This window comes from Clupea harengus, chromosome 10, assembly GCF_900700415.2.
Source record: "Clupea harengus chromosome 10, Ch_v2.0.2, whole genome shotgun sequence".
In the NCBI taxonomy this organism is placed as follows: domain Eukaryota; kingdom Metazoa; phylum Chordata; class Actinopteri; order Clupeiformes; family Clupeidae; genus Clupea; species Clupea harengus.
The window spans coordinates 26,169,757-26,187,383 of record NC_045161.1 but is presented as its reverse complement, the minus strand read 5'-3'; the positions used below and the strand labels follow the sequence as shown (position 1 = coordinate 26,187,383).

At 43.5% G+C, this 17,627-nt stretch overlaps 1 protein-coding gene across 1 annotated transcript; it reads right to left on the bottom strand.

Moving 5' to 3' along the window:
• Positions 1 to 1,991: 1,991 nt before the first annotated feature.
• rorca (RAR-related orphan receptor C a) lies at positions 1,992 to 15,233 on the bottom strand. Its single transcript, XM_012821801.3, has 9 exons — positions 14,834 to 15,233; positions 8,723 to 8,808; positions 8,406 to 8,547; positions 7,622 to 8,152; positions 6,789 to 6,910; positions 6,399 to 6,639; positions 6,152 to 6,262; positions 5,923 to 6,035; positions 1,992 to 5,724 (listed from the first exon to the last, which is right to left on the bottom strand). The coding sequence occupies exons 1-9, from the start codon at positions 14,838 to 14,840 to the stop codon at positions 5,563 to 5,565; spliced, it is 1,515 nt and encodes a 504-aa protein (XP_012677255.1). The 5' UTR covers positions 14,841 to 15,233; the 3' UTR covers positions 1,992 to 5,562.
• Between the last annotated feature and the right edge of the window lie 2,394 nt (positions 15,234 to 17,627).

Sequence of the window (17,627 nt, the reverse complement as noted above, 5' to 3'; positions counted from 1 at the left end):
TATCCTAGAATGAATTCCAGATAAGAAAACGTTCACGAATGCGTGAATTGCCCGCAGCACTTTAGTGGAGTTAGGAAAAGATGTACCTTATCATTGAACGTTTTCCTACTCCCTGTCACATAGTTCTTTAATGATTTTACAGAGGCGGGTATATAAAAAATGATGTCCATTTATTCTACATTATACAAAAAAAAGACATGATTAAAATAGGGGCGCACATATAAAGCCAATAGCCAGTGCAACAACACTACACATATCTTACTCGTTGCATAGCACACCCATTAAGGAAGCCAAACACGGCAACATGTCAATAAGTGAGGAATACTGGTAAAAATCCAAGTGTTGTCAACTTTAGCGAATGGTTTGTATGTAATCTTGCTAGTTAGCTAACGCTAGCTAGCCAGTGACTTGTTGTGACGTTCCTTGTTATTGCCATTCAGTCGAAACATCAGTTCAAGTTCAGCTGTACCGCAATTTGCGTCATTTTGCGTCATAAAAATTTGAGTAATCAAATTTGGACAGCTTTAGTTTGGGTGGAGCGAGCTAGCCAGTTTAATTAGACATGATTCAACTAATCAAGAGCTATGCATCTTGGGATAAAAAAATGTCAGGCTGTCCAAATACACCAAAATGCTTAATAACTACATAATAGCTACATTTAACAAATGATGATAATACATACTTTTGTTATATCATTTTAGATTAACTTTTAGAAGACTAAGAAAACATTATTTGCAGGCGATTGGGAAGATGACGTGGAGGTGTTGTGTGTGTCCATAAACAGTTAAACAGTGGGCGTGGCCGGAGCGTAGTCCAGCACAGGCGTGATATTTTCTCAGTGATTTGTTCTTGAATTAATGTTTGTTCATTGTCGCGATCGTTGTTGTGTTTATGTGAAAGAAATGCAGTCTTACAGGGCAAAATAGCGTTTGAAAGTTGCAATTCCGTTTTCGAGGGGAAAACAAAATATTTTGTATTGGGGGGGGGGGGGGGGGGGCTAGAAGCTCGCCTAGAGCGCCAAATGTGCTAGGGCCGCCCCTGGACATGCTCATATCTATATGAGGATAGTTTTGATTTCCACATAACTGTTTTGCACGTTAACATTTAGCTTTATAACACCCCTCATTGGCAGGGTCTATTGTAACCTTAGTTGGTATCAACTGATGTATGCTCACAATTGTTTCAGTGGGTAAATGTTATCTCTGGCTTTGATTATGAACACAACATATTTACTCTGTATAATATACGAAATAAGATGTTCAGGTCCTTGTGCTTGTATTTAGGGAGACACACAAAAGCCAGATCACTTTTGCCACTTGATCATATACCATAGAAAACATCATTGAACTTGGTCATGGTCAGAGTGTGTCAGTGCTTCAGATGCCCTCTACTCACTTAAATATGGCTTACCATTGGATACACGGGGTATGGGGTGGGACGGGATAAACATCTAGGGTAACTAACCTGGCTTAGAGGGCTAGGGGGGCAGGCTGGGGTAAAAGCAGGGAGAACTCCACTAGGTTCCTGTTTGCTCCCCTCCGTTTTACCTTTGCCACAATGGTTTCTGTTTACTGTCTCAAGACCCCATTTCATTACTGTCACTAAAAAGATAAATGTACCTTCTCTGTACATTCTATATCACAGAGAAATGTGTCTTTCATCAATAACCCACTCTTAAATTACTCAATCTTTGTCAGGCTTTAATTAGTATCATATGTTTGCAGACTCTGTAAGAAAAAAGGCTTATCTGCAGCAGATAAAATATCTTTGTTCCTTGAGGCCCTATTTCTGCATTTCATCATCCAAGCCTTCAGAGCTTCCCGCCAGGGCCCTCACATCCCCAGCCTCTGACCCATCACCTGAGACTCATTTAGAGGGGATTACAAAGAAAACATTCTGCCTCGAGGAAAAACTGCACTGACAACCAACTTCTCAAAAACTAGAATAGAAAAAAAATGCTCTCAGGAAAAGAAAAAAAGATACTCCCGTGATTTTCTGTAAAAGATCTTTATTACATTCTTAAATCCACATCGGGATCCCCATTGTACAACAATACCACTTAAAACATGTTTTTTTTTTAATATCTTATAATTTGTTTTTTAATATCATAAATTATATTTATTAAAATCTACATGTGATTTTAATAATCTCAAATAAAATGAAAGTATGACAGCTGGGATCATGACAGGGACAAATTAAATCCAGTCCTTCAGCTACTAAAAGTTGCTGAGACTCACAGCAGTTTGGCAGCTGAAGCACTTGATTTAACTTAACCGAGGAGACTCTTCTTTTAAAAAAATCTTTAAAAAAAATAGAATTATAGTTCTCCGAGACAAAATGAGAACACTACACTGGTGAGGGAAAAGAAATACAGAAAATGACAGAAATGAAGGAACAAATGATCACAACAAAAACAACCAATACAAGATTCAGAGATTAAAACCCATCGTAGTGTTTACACATACAATGGATATTTTATATACTTATATTTTAGATCCTATAAACTTCTACACTTCAGTCTCAAATGTCCTGCAATTATATTGATATCAAACAGGGGTAAAGTCTGATACTTCGGTGATTAACATTCACGAGAACATCTACTGTACACAGTGATCAAGGTTTAAGGGCTTCTATTCGGTGCAAGGTGTCTTGCTAGGCTAACTGAAGAAGACACTTTTCAGACAGAGAGCCCAGCTATCTCCCTGAGTGACTGCAAGTGTAAATGTAATTGCACACACCTTTTGTCAACTGCTTCCACAGGGGGGGGGGGGGGGGGGGGGGGGGGAACGTGGAAGTTTTTTTTTCAGGGCTGCAAATTACACTTCACAACATACAATGACAATCTAGACACTTAACAAGCATGTTCACCGTTACAATCTTACACTGCCTTACGAATCCACTGAAGTCAGTTGCTGCTTAACTGGTGTGTGAATGAGGTGTCTGGGATGACTGTTTGTTAACCGATGCCTGCTGGAGTGCTTGTGGAGTCAGAGTAGCCTCCTTTTGGACAAGAGAGACTTTACTCTGGAGAAACTGACTGAAAAGACTGATTATTGCACAGTCCCATTATGACACTGTCTTGAGCACCCAGAAAATAAAATGAATATATAAACTCTTATCAAGTTCATCAAGAAAACAAAAATATACAGTCATGGAGGAGGGCACTGTTCCAGCAGTGCAAAATGTGAAACTTTCTGTAGTACTTTAAAAGAGCCGAACAGGAAAAATCCAAGTATAATTGCTATCTTCTGTTTCTATTTATCAACACAACTAAAAAGCTTTTTTTGTCCTGTAATCTTGCCCCAAGGTTCATATGAAATTCCCCTCAGAGGGCCTGGTCGTTACAAAGTGTTTTTCCTGCCACACCAAAATCTCTTAATAGAGATATGCATCTGCAGCTTTGCTGGACTTCCCCGTTCGTATGCACTCAGGCCGTGAACACTCGAGTAAGCCAAAGGCTAGGCTTTGCAAACACTGTACAATGTGGCCAAGTACTGCAAGGTCAGAAAAGATCCGATAAAACCCTTTTAATCTATAGAGCTCTAACAAACTGTGTGGAAAAATACATCTGCATAAAATAGATTTGTTTCTTCTTCTGTCCTTTGGTAGCTATGTAAAATATGATCTATATATTACCTTACCATTATTAATCCCTAACTCAGGGGGGTAGCTGATGGCTCTGTCAACCTTTAGTTGTGCTGTAACGTGAATGAGGGATAGTGGGAGGGTGAATACACAACATGAACACGATGCTGATCCTGAAGAGAATTAGCACTTTCATACACGAAGCAAAGCCACAGGATAAACACGTATGTTAGAAGAGGAGAGAGAGAGAGAGAGTGGGACAGCACACCACCTCAGAGTTTGAAAGAGGAGGTATCTGCAGTGTCTGTTTTTCTTCTCCTTTTCCTCTCTTCCTGTCTGTCTCTCTCTCCAAACACCCAAGTTCAAAGTGTCCGGCTGCCTCCACTGCTGTCTGGGCGCCCCTTTCCCACAGTCTTCACTTAGCTGCGGATTCTTGCAGCACTACTTGGGTTGGGGGGGGGGGGGGCTGAAGGGTTGGGGGGATGGCCCAACATTCCAGTCGCTCCTCTGTTCCGGGAATGCTCTCTTCCAGCTGAAGCCTGCCCTGCACCCTTCCGTCCAGCTCTCTCTCAGACAGCGAACCTCGGCGAAGGTCCTGTGTTAGTCTGCGACTGTGAGTCTGTGACACTTCCAGAGGGGGACCTGAGTGAGGTGAGGGACCAACTGAAAATGTCTTGTTATGAGTCCCAAGTCTCTGGCAGAGGTGGTGGTAGTGGTGCGAGTGTATGGGGGAGGTCTTGAGTCAGTAAGTGCTCTTTCATCTGCCTCAGGAATTCACCATAATTATACTGATGTCAAATCAATTTTAAAATGCCAATCACTTCATCAATGCTCTTCTGTTCTGAAGCAGCCTGTACTTAACAGGGGGGATAAGGACATTCACACCGCTCTGGTATTCTATCCTCTGTCTAAATCCTTCTCATTCTGATGCTATACACTGTGTATGGATCTATTTATAAATCTATCCCTCTGTCTCTCTCTCTCTATATATATATATGCATTTCATTTTCTGTAAGATTTCAAACTAATGTGAGTGTATTTATAAATTAATGAAACATTACAAAAATATCTGCTTTACTCTCTCACTTTCTCTCACACTGTCCGAGTGGCATTTGAAAGGGAAAAGGAAGTGGGACTGAGGTTTTTGATTGCATTCGAAAGAGAACAAAAACAAAACAAAAAGAAAGAACCAAACGCTTAAAAACACTGGTTGTGTGCCTGTCCATAAAAACACGCACAGGTCGGCACCATAAGTGCTTTGCGTTGCATGTGTTGCATATGCAAGAGCTTGGGCCTGTGTGACTTACAGTGATTTGTTTGCTATAAAGCTTTTAAAGAAAGAAACGATGCGCCTGCACTGCATGGTGTAGTGTGGTCTTGGTCCCTTTAAACTGTTTGTTCATAGGATGAGTGAAATATAGAGTGTGAGCACTCCTGAAGGTTCATGTATCTAAGTCAAATCAGGCATTTACAAGCACAAAAGCTGTCTGGGTCAGCTTTACGTATGACGATCTGGGACTGTGCTGCATGTTGGCAAGGTACATTCAACATGATCTGCACAAAAATAAGGGACATAAAAACAAGAGGTGTGTAGTCCCACCACACTCGGACTATCTCAGAAACCCGAGCTTCAGCACCATGAAAACCCAAAACCAAATTACTCTATCCAGTACGCCAAAAAAAAGGATAACATTAGGTAGCATGCACAGTACCCAGCGACTAGTGTCTTTTACATCGAGTGAGAACAACAACCTGGACCTGCTCACGGCGCAGTGCAAGTTATACCCCATCATAGGGCGGGAGGTCAGACATGAGGGGGGTTAGTGTGTCCTAAAGTGTTCTGTGCAAGATTGTCGTTGAGCTGCTGGTTGCTTTCAGCCACTTTGTTCTGACTCTCCCCCCCTCCCCCCCCTCTCTTTCTCTGTCCCTCAAATCTGTCTGTCTGTCTGTCAGTCTCTCTGTGCCTAACATGGGACTCTAGCCCGCTGTGGAGTCAGGGAAGTTGACCTCGCTGCAGAAGACCTCCCGGTAGAGCGGGGGGAAGCTGAAGGCTGTGTCCGGGTGAAGCAGACGGAAAAACTCCAGCTTGTCGATGTGGAGGTTGCAGATGGATTTCATCATGGGCAACTTGGACACCATCTGCGGGGTTGGAGAGAGGGGGCGAAAAGGGGTCGCAAAGCTGTCACTGTCTGTCACCCCACCAAACTCTAACTCCACCAAACTTGACTCATTGCAAAGTTCAAAGATAAGCTGTTGCTTCACTGAAACAAGCTATGTGCTATTTTGACAGATTTAAATGTTGGAGAGGAGAAAAAATAGAAGAGAATGCCAAACTACCTTTGTCAGTTTCTCCTCTGAAGCGCCGCTTCTGTGCAGACTGTGTTGTAGTGCAAGGTACACTTTCTCTTGAAGCTTCTGCACCTGCTGCGTGTCTGTCAACCATAACCGATCTGCCAAAGAAATGAGAGGTCAGTAAAGAAAAAAAAATCACCCATCTTCCATCTCTTCACATGTCTCACATAGCTGAGTCTGAGAGCGCACTCGAGCGCATTTTTTGAATCGTCACCTGGAGACAGGAGCACGGCAGCGCTGAACAATGCCATCTCCTCATCGCTGAGCTGGAGGCGATTGAAGCCCTTGGCCAGTTCATACACGGCATTCACAAGGTCATCGCAGCCTGCATGAAACACACAGAGCACAAAACCCTCAGTCACTACTCCTGTGTCTGCCATTTGCTGCAGTGCAAAACATGAAAGTAAACAAGAGGCCATGCTGGGGTGGTGTGTGCCGGTGTGAAGAAGGGGGAGCCTCACCTAAAGCTTTGAAGAGCTGAGCACCCGCAAACTTGTTGTCGAAGAGCAGTGTGTTGTGAACAGGGTTGTAGGCACGGCACATACGGATCAGAAGAACATCCAGGCAGCCTGCCTTCAGAAGAATGATCTGGTCGTTCTGACAGAGGTCCAAGAATCCATCGATGCGCTTGGCGAACTCCACCACGTACTTGATGGCGTTGGTGACATGGATGGCACACTGCTGCCACATCACCTCCACGGGCTAGAGTGGAGAGAGAGAGAGGCTGATGAGCCCAATGGAATGCTGGGTAATGTAGTCCACAGCAGAGTGAACACAGTGTGCCACGCAGAGTGAACACAGTGTGCCATGCAGTGCAGTCAACAGTGAGTGGAAGGGTGTGGTGCAGGTACCTTGCTCTGATGGCAGCGTGTGTCCTCTGCATTGTAGGAGGTCCAGGCCAGCCTCTTCAGCTCCTCTAAACTGTACTGACTGGTCTCCAGGTGGGACTTCACCACGTTCTGGGTGATGTGATCTGCAATGACAACAACAACAGAAAAGACCAGATGAGCAACACAGCCTGCCAAACAATACTACACTCCACTTAATCATCATCACTTAAATAATCCAAGAAGGAGGAGTTTATTAACATTCCCAATCCATTCTACCAAAGAAACCAGACAACAGACCTGTAGTACGAGAAATTCTACACGCCCTTGAAGATGAACTTCCACAAAGTTCTCTAGCTATTTGTGTTTCCAACCGTGTCTTTACCACCATGGATCACAAACTGGTCCGGTAGCCATGGAGTAAAGTCAAAAGTTCTTTGGCTGAATGCCTTTTACAACCCCTGAATGGGCAGGAGCAGGAACAAGCCAAGTGTGAAGCCGCCACAGAAGCTTTGCTTGATTAGATTGTCACCTCAGAGCCAATGGCCTGTTCCCTACCAAGGCAACACAGCGGGAAGTACCCTATTCACTGCCTCCACTGCCTATTGCCAAGTCATAATAGATAAAGGCACACAATCACAACACAAACAGGAACTCAAAGTCGAATTATTCCCAGCAGTGTCAGGTCAGCAATAACAACCTCTCCCCGTTTCAGTCAGCAGTTTATGTGTGTTTGCGTGCGTGCGTGTGTGTGTGTGTGTGTGTGTGTGTGTGTGTGTGTGTGTGTGTGTGTGTGTGTGTGTGTGTGTCCGTACGTGCAAATGTGTGTGTGTGATTTTGTGTCAGCGGTGCCTCACCTATTTCCATCATGGAGCAACCATCGGACGAGCCGTTGAGGAACGAGTGTGTGAACAGGTTGGAGTCGTGCAGCAGCTGGTACTCCTGCTTGATGTGTGGGCCTCCTCTTCCTCCGCTGCCACTGCCCCCGTCGCTGAACTCTTGGCCGCTCTGCTCAGGCGAGCTCTGTGAGGAGCTGTGTGAGCTGCTACTGCCCCCGCTGCCCCCAATCAGCTCCAGGTTGCAATAGTTGCCCCCGCCAGTTGCCCCTCCCTCCGGCGTGAGGGGCAGGTCGAAGAGCAGGTTGTCGGGCAGGTCGGTAATGTCGTCCAGGTCACTGAGCGCAGAGCTGGAGCCGCGGCTGTAGGTGCGTGTGGTGTGTCCGCCAAGGACCACGCCGTCTCCGACCCCGTCGTCCACACCCCTGGTGCTCACTATGCCCAGGCTGCCATTGGCAGGAACAGCGGACCGCTCCTGGGACTGCTGGTGTTTCTGGACCTCGGCGTAGAGGCTGTCGCGCTGCTTCTTGGACATGCGGCCGAACTTGACCGCTGTGAAGGGGCAAAATAGCACAGACAAGAGAAAAAGAAGAGAGGGACAGAGAGAGAGAGAGAGAGAGAGAGAATCAGTCAGACAGTTAGTACAGATGTGTGACCCTAGGTTGAAAACAAAGCAGAACTATTTTGCACCTTTGCGCTCGCTGGCATGATCCCAGATGATAATTTTACTAAAGGGAAATCACACGCCCACACATGCCTCAGTGTTAGGCAAAGTGTGCCAACGCAGGATGTCAGTCAGACTCACCGTCGCGGCTCATGCCCAGAGCCAAGCACTTCTGCAGGCGGCAGTGTTGGCACCGGTTGCGGTTGGTGCGGTCAATCTGGCAATTTCTCTGCCGTGAGCATGAGTACATGGCATTATTCTGTTGGCTGCGCCGAAAGAAACCCTGCAGGAACGCCCGGAAGGAGTGCGAAAAGGAGAGAGAGAGAGAGAGAGAGAGAGAGAGACAGAGGGTGAAAGAGAGATAGGAGACAAACAAGTTAATGGTACAGTTGAGGTTTGCAAAATAAATGCTGTAATTGCAGGTGATTATGCAGGGGTACAATGAGCTCTCAGCTCACCTTGCAGCCTTCGCAGGTGATCACCCCATAGTGGATGCCTGACGATTTGTCCCCGCATATTTTGCAAGGTATCACTTCAATTTGAGCTGAAGGGGAAAAGAGAGAAAGAAGAGTTGCATCAATTTACAAGGTCACAAATTCACATTGCACCAACTGTGTCAACAATGACAGCATATGCAATTAATAAGATGAGTCAGAACAACCATTTTTCAACAGACATCAATTACTGTGATCATGACATGCTCGTACAATTGATCCCTGGCCTGCAGAAAATCAAATTATCTGCTGTTAAGAGGCACACTCATGTGCCTGAGGACTCCACTGTAACAGAGCCAGTGGAAACATTGAGAGAGGTGTATGCACTTTCCCACGGATAATTAAAAACAACAAAAACACACGGGACATTCATTATATGCAACACAGGCAACAGACCTACTTCAGTCAGATTATTATTGCATCGCACAATGTGACCTCCACAATTACAATTGTATTACAGAATACAGGCGCAATTACTCAACATCCTCTTATCTTCCAGTGCCCACGGTGCCAGAAACGCTACACTGGGAAAGGTTTAAAAATGACAAACCACTGTGAAAGACTGGTGTCACTGTTGAGTGGAAGGAGAAGAGAGGGGCGGTGGCAAAAAAAAGCCAAACAAAAGAGACATATTAGTACACAGGAGTAACAGAGAGGGAGGATCTGCACCTTCCCTCTATGAAACAGGCTGTTCTTTTCATTATGGTGTTTATCTAAGTAGCAGGGCCTGCTCTGTCCCGGAATAGCAGGTCAATTGCATTAGCTGCGCGCCTGGGGTTGTGGAGTTTTATCTGCCCCTACCAGCCCCTCTAAGGTGAGCCTGAATGCTCACAGCAGAGACACAGCAGAGGTTTGCACTGATGAAAATAAAATACCCTCTGTGCAACTGGAATGTCTTTGCAGGTGTGTGTGTGAGTCTCTCTCTCTGTGTGTGTGTGTGTGTGTGTGTGTGTGTGTGTGTGTGTGTGTGTGTGTGTGTGTGTGTGTGTGTGTGTGTGTGTGTGTGTGTGTGTGCCACGTCCTTGCATTTTTCTCTGCTCTAGCTCTCTCTCTCTCTCTCTCTCTCTCTCTCTCTCTCACACTCTCTCTCGACCAGGCTTTGCACTGTGACGCAGAGTGTTAGGTAACAGGGAGAGACTGAGCCACCCTTCTCCCAGGCTAATCAAAAATCATTTCACACCTAACCTACAGGCTAAGTGAGGCTGTGAGCTGACAAGTGCGTCACACACACACTGCAGAGGAGAGAGGAGCCGCGCTGACACTGGCTAACACCCATCCAAACAGCCACAGCCTTATGTAATAGGGTCCTGTTTCTGCAAGAGAGGCATGATCTAAGCTGGCAGTCTTTTCACATTATACACAATGGCCTACAACAAATAGCAATGACAGGACAGTACATAAATAAATAAGTATATATATATATGTGAATTTATTTATATATATATAAATATATATATAAATATATAAATAAATGCACCATGGAAAGAATGCCTCAGTTTTTCTCTCTCTCTCTCGCTCACTCTCCTCCCTGTCCTGTGCCTCTCGCCCCCACCCTTGCAGTGTTATATAACTGCCGTCTGGCCGCATTCCATGAACATACTCATTCAGGGGAGGTCGCCCTAGCAACGCAGTGACGAGTTTGGTCCCAGCCCACCCCTCCCCCTGTTCCATTGGCTGACAGTAACGCAGCGGCGGCTCTCATTCGCTGACTCACATGCCACTCAGCTGCGCGGCACAGTCAGGCTATGTGGACGAGCTGTTCTACTGACACACTTTCCCACTGAGGTGCTTTGGCCCAGCCTCGCGAGGCCTTGTAATCTGATTTCTTCTTCTTCTTTCTTTCTTCCCCCCCCCCTCCCTCTCCCTCCCTCTCCCTCTCTCCCTCCCTCTCTCCCTCTCTATCTATCTCTATCTCTCTCTCTCTCTCTCTCTCTCTTTCTCGCTCACTCACTCACTCGCTCTCCTTTCTTCTTTGGCAGTACTTAAGGTGGAGACACAAATCAAAGGATGAACATTTTAATGGGCCACCATGTTGAAACTGTGGTCAAACAGCCATGATAAAAACCACACAACACAAATCGAGATTACTGTAAGAGCATTTGTCAAAGCCCTGCAGGCGGGGCACAGACATGTCAGGGAAGACTTTTTTTTTTTTTTTTTCTTACATAATGCCTGGGCTGAAAAAAAAGGAAACGCATTTGAAATGTCTACAGCATATTCTAAACGGACAGCGTACATTACACTGGGTCTCAACATGAGGCAGCATGCCAAATACTTCACTGTAGTCGGTTTCAGCTGTCCGGGCGAACTCATAAAACTATTTTTAATCTAGAGCCCTTGCGAAGCAGGCAGCAGCATTGGTTGGGAAAGAGTAACTACATAACACACTCATGACTTTGGCTGATGCCTGCATTTTTGCAAGGGGCACTTTCTCTTTCAGTGAAAACACAGGGAAAAGGAGATCTTAAGGATTTCATGCTTTCAACTGCCAACTGTGATACAAACATAAACTTTGACTCACAATCAATATTTAGGCTATACTGTATTGAAAATTGTTCAGTGGTAACTTGGTTCGCCATATCCTGGATGAGTGACACAGACAGCTGAACTTGCTCTTGTGGTTAGAAAACAAACCACCATTAACTTTTTGTGGACATTTGCACTTAACACAAATAAATATATACAAATATATTTTTTTCTTCACTTCTTAGAAATCTCTCTCTCTCTCTCTCTCTCTAGGAACCTTAATTCCAGATTGCAAAACAAGGAAGGAAAGGCTAAACTTTTTGAAATCTCATTGCCAAAGGTCTTACACAATCGTTAAAGAAATAAGACCTAGTATAGCAAGTAGGGCTTCATTAAGCGCTGAGGATGAGCCGTAATTAAAGAGGGATTCATTAGAGAGCTATGTTTATCAGGTGTAGTGCCACAGGTAATCTCCTTCTCACTCTTGACTGCTGCCAGTCCGTGTCAGTCAGTCAGTGTGTCAAGTGCTCCAAATCAGCAAATTCCCGCTCGAAGCTGTAAAAGACCCACGTTGGGCCGAGACTTTGCCCTCTTATCTCACCTGTTCAAACAACCCTGCGCCACGTCCAAAGGTCCTGTTTACTCTGCACTTTGAATTTGCATAACATATTCAATCTACATCTGCCCGAGCAAAGTTTTTTTTTTTTCTTATGAGAAAGCAGTATTACAGCACACAAAAACCCTAGTACATGCACTTTGCCCGACAGAACTCATAAGTAACGTGTTTGCAAGTTACATCTGGTTCCTTTATCAGCTGCCAGTTTTCTAAACATTTCTGTGGACAGTGATAACTTCTCTCTCTTTGTCTCTCTGCTTCGCTCACTGACCTGCCTAGGGGCCCACCGGTAAAGCTAGAGGGTGCCTGCAGTGACACTGATCTGCATGTCTTTAAAAATGCACAGCAGGATTGGATTGGGGGGTCATTGCAGAGGGTAAATGACAGCCAGCACATTGAGAAGGATCTAAGATACGGGGCAGGAGGCCCTCATTACCTGAATGACCTCTAAACTAGGCGCCTCGGCCAGCATTTGTCACACACAGTATCTGACCTGGACCTGCAGGTCTATTGTCTCGCTTGCTGTGTTTTAAATGATGTCTGGTTAATGGCAATTCTGCAAGTACTGTTCACTGATAGTGCCATGCCAGTATGGCATATAAAGTGCCACATTAATTCGTTTTTATAACGGGTAAAGTCCACAGTTACACTTTACACAACGCAAACTTCCCATAACAACGTGTGTCCTATTTGCAAAAAACAAACATCAAATTTCAGTGGTTCCTAAACTGTCACGATTTTTATCAACCCTTCATATAGCCTATTAAGAAGGCAAACAGACCACAAATGTCATTTCCTGTAGATGCCTGCCAAAATCCTGTAATGCCAACAGATGCCTGGCACCTCTCTACGAGGCATTCTGTAGACATCAACACAAGTCCATGCACTTGGCTCAACCAGCGATGTCTGAAAGAGTCTTTAAGACACACGCGTTGATTCAACAAAAGAGCGACAATCCCACGTATATTATGTGTCTGTTTGATGAATGCACAGCGAGCAAATCATGTGAGACTAACTGGCCGCATTGCGCATATCCTCCTTAAGGCACTTCTTCACTTTACATTGTCCATACTGACTTCCTATTTTCAATACATTGTGTCTGTCTTTTCATATTGTTTTGCATAGGACCCTCTGTCTGTGGAGAACATGGATTTGTTTTAGTTTATTCTTACACAATTTTGGCCCATATTTGGAGGACAAGAAAAAAAATCAAGCTTGGCTATTCCTAAGAAAAAATCAGTTGGTCACAGAGCGTTTGCCTACTGTGGACCTTATCTCTGGAACGGCCTTCCTTTACATGTTGAAGAAGCACGTTCAGTTAGAGTCTACTGTTATTCACTTCATTACAACCTGCCCTAGAACGTGAACTTAGTCGAGTCCATCACCTTTTCAAGCATGCCCTTAACATTGATCTTTTTAATGTGGCTGTTTTATTTTAATTCTTATTTATATTCAAACATTGGTGTTTTTAATGTTGTTGTTTTCTTTTAATTTTCATTAGTTTTCATCCTTTCGCCATTGATGTTTTTAATGTGGTTGTTATATTTAATTGTCTTTATTTTACTTGCTTACTGTATGTTTTGTCTCCTGTCTTGTAATTGTGAAGTATATTAGGTCCATGTTGCATGGTGATTCTGCACTTAAAAAACTAGAATTGATTGATTGATTGATTGACACAAAAAAAACATCAGACACATGGCAATGTCAATCAATCAATCAATCAATCAATCAATCCACTACATAAGAACAGAAATCCAAAAACAAACCTACAATGAAAATGCCCCTGGTGTTGGACGAGAAGGCCAGTTGTGTGGATTAAGAAAATGCCTTACATACCTGCCTACTGTAAATACTCAAAAACATGTACTGAGAAAACTCAGACGAGAACAGATGTGAAACCACTAATTGGAAATCAGTTTTCTCTGAGGCAAAATTGTGTGAACACAAGACGTTAGATCTTTATTTACAGTTGAATTACTGGTTTGCTGTACTGCCAGTACACCATCAATGGCGCTGTTCTTAAAAAAAAAAAAACCCGCGTGGCATTACTGGCATACTTATTGCTAACTTTACTTATTTATATATTTTAGAAACTTGCACTGGTAATAATAATACAACCTCATAAGAATTATGAAAAACCAGTTGCCCACACTGTTTTCCCCAATACCATCCCTATTGTCCGTGATTGAATGGTGCTTAGTAATCTTCAATGACAGAACTAGGTCAATGGAATAGTAACTCTCCCTCTCCTTCACATTGTCGGCCATGCTGGGTTGTCGAAAACAACAACACGCACACCACACGAGATGCGGCCACTACCGCTTCACAATCTGACACCGTGTCTCACTCAACCCCCAAACCTTTTACGCAATCCGGGGAATAGAACATGCTGACAGGGGCAAAATAAAATCACAATAAACATAATATTTAGTCTCTTGGTTTAAGTACTAACTGATACGTTATCGACCCTTACGTTGATTTGACAATCCCTAGAAAAATCGTTCCTAAACTATAAACATCAAATTTGTCAATGTCTCATTAACAGTATATCCCACATCTATCAAGATACGCAATAGTTTCAGTGGGAGAATAACCAAACACTCCTCAATCACTCTTACATAACGAAGTTCGCTTGCTGGTGGTGACCGGTAACTACATCATTATATTTCGCTAGGATTCAAGTACTCCCCCATATCCTTCTATGCAAAGACAAGCCCGGGAAAAGTTTCTTATGTAATATGAACGTTAAGATTTACTGTGATATTTCACAATCTCATGGTCGATTGGCACTTTGCTGCGACTGACGTTAATCCTTCAGCAGTTACATTTGTGCCTGCTAGCCTGCTAAGTTACCTTCTTAACTTCTACGCACTTGACATAATTTTCAATTGCTACAGTTTCTCGGACATTGCATACAGCAGAAATAATAACAAAATACATCCGTAATAATATACACATATTGACTTAATTTGCATTATCTGGTTTGAGCTTACCTCTCATGTTGCTGCTTTATTATCTGCAAGTCATAGAACTCCAAAGCATGTGAATCGCAAGGAATACAGATATTAGGTTTTATATTTGTAGCTCTAAAAAGGAGCTGCGGGTAAAGATAAATGCAATAATTCTCCTGATGTTTCCTAATGCTTGTCCGAATAGCGAAAACAAAGTGTCAAAGAAAAGTCATAAAATGGTGATCTGCTATAACGTTAATTCCGTTTCATCCGAAGAGAGCTACTTTTCCGACAAGCGAGTATACGCGGCTTGCAATAAAACAATGCACTCCTCTTCCCACCTCTTTCTCTTTCCTTCCCCTCTACCTCTCCCTGGCTTTTCGCTCTAACCTACATCAGGCGCGTGGACTCTCACATGATCTCGCTCCGCCGGCCCGCCTCGTGCCCATGGCTGTTGCGCGCACCCGTACGCGCGCTTAAAGGAGGCTCGCAAGCGTTCGCGTGTATGAGAAAGTGTGGCAGTGTGTCACCACAACAGCGTCGTGGGAACTTTTCACGCTCTTTAAGCTTTCGGTGACTCCCCACGTTTCTTCTCGTGATTTCAGAATGTGATTTGTGATTGAAAACAAAAACGCCATAGGCTTTACATTCTGATGTGGAGATGGAGAGACAGTCCACAACACTTTTGACATAGGTGTGGATTTAAAGCAGCAATAAGGAGTTATGTTCCAAACACCACCAACAGCCCAGTTGACACTGACAGAACACCACCAACAGCCCCGTTGACACTGATAGAACACCACCAACAGCCCCGTTGACACTGACAGCCCAGTAGAACAGCCCAGTAGAACACCACCAACAGCCCAGTTGACACTGATAGAACACCACCAACAGCCCCGTTGACACTGACTGCCCAGTAGAACAGCCCAGTAGAACACCACCAACAGCCCAGTTGACACTGATAGAAGCTTGCCACACAACTGGTGTCTTTTGGCAGTATAGCTGGCAATGTCATGCTGTGAAAGCTTTTCTTCCATTTTTGCAGGGTATTCCAGCCCGGTATACAGAACTACATAGGGCATATCCTGGATGGCTAGTGGGAAAGACACAGGTGTTTATCTGTCCTTCACATGACCATACGCTATCAAAATGAATTTGTGGATGGTACCAAAACTAGTTGCCTATAAAACCATACCTCAAAAAGTGTCAAATTGTTGCATAGTGTTACTTTAAGTTAAATAGTTAAGTGTTTCCTACTGAAAGATAAAGAGGTGTTTTGCATTATGTAACTTTTATGAATATGAACTGGCCTAGTTCACAACTGTTATTAAAATGTTTGAAACGTGCCCACACACAGACACTTCCTTTTCAAACATAGAATTGAATCTATAATCGACTAGATGCCTGTGGTCTATATTTCTAGTTTTCCATCACCAATCAGCTCATAAACGCAGCCCATTGCTAGAACTAAGGAAAACTGTAACAACAGGCCTAAGTGGCAACATGCCATAGCAAATTACAAGCTCCAACATGAATTTATACATTGGAAATGAAGAACTAGTGTTGCACTTTAGACATGCAAAACAACATATTTATGTTACATGTTTATAATGCCATGTAATTGCTATGCTACATGTGATCATTCTTTCCCTTTTAATGTATGGTCATAAAATACTTACATTTATGTAGGCCTACCAGCCTATACTTTCACATTGGCAAGTTTATAATAAATTCATTGCTTCTGTTATCTGTCATAGCCTATTGCAAATATTTTGGTGGACTATGTTTGTCATAAATGAGAGGCTTTTGCTCTTTAACTTTTGCAAATGCAGTTTACAATAAATGTATTACAGACAGAGCCCCACTGCATTTGACTTATTCACACATAATGAATAACATAATATTTATTATATAACATTATATTTATAATTGTTTATTAACCCTAACACCCAAAATAAATGACATTTTCTGACGTAAGTTGGCACTGCTGGCTATAGCCTACATGCAGACAGGCCAGCACTAGAATATGTCTATTTAATCAAGTGAGTGTATTATCTTGCACATGCACATTTACCAGAATCAACCAAATTGTTCTTTCAGGAGAAGTAAAAAGCATTTTAAAAGGGGATGTTAGGCTTTAGCATACAGTAAACTCTTAAAATTATGTGACACTTCTCTTTTTCAACAATACACTTTCAAAAGAAAGACATTCAAATGAAAGCATGACTACACATTTAATGATGATGGAAATAGATGCTGAGGTGTGTGGTGTGTGGGGATAAGACTCCATGGCTCTGACGTAACCCCAGGCACAGTTATGAAATGAGCAGGAGAGAGATTACACTAAGGAGGTTAGTAGTGCAGTGCCCAAGCTGACAGAAAGCTTTGTCACCCCCTTCCTGCCTGAATCTCTCCCTCCCTCTCTCTCTCTCTTCCTCTGCTTCTCTCTCTCTTTCTATCCCTCTCTTGTTCTCACTTTTCTGCTTTCTCTCTTGTTACCTCATGTTTTTTGAAATCTTAATCCTCTCATGCGTAATCTCTCTCTCTCTCTCTCTCTCTCTCTCTCTCTCTCTCTCTCTCTCTCTCTCTCTCTCTCTCTGCATCTCATCCTTCTGCAAATAAAATCTCCACCTTAGCTTCCGTGCATTCTTTCACAAACCGACATACTCCGCCTCCTTTATTGCTTTCTACTTGCATGTCATGTCCTGGCCTCGTTCTTCACAGGCATGTCAAAAAAACAGCAGATCTGCCAGAAACACAAATAATAACAGTGTTGCCTGCCTGACAATGCTAAGGACTTGCGGGTCAGAATGAAGGACTGTTTAATAAATTCTTT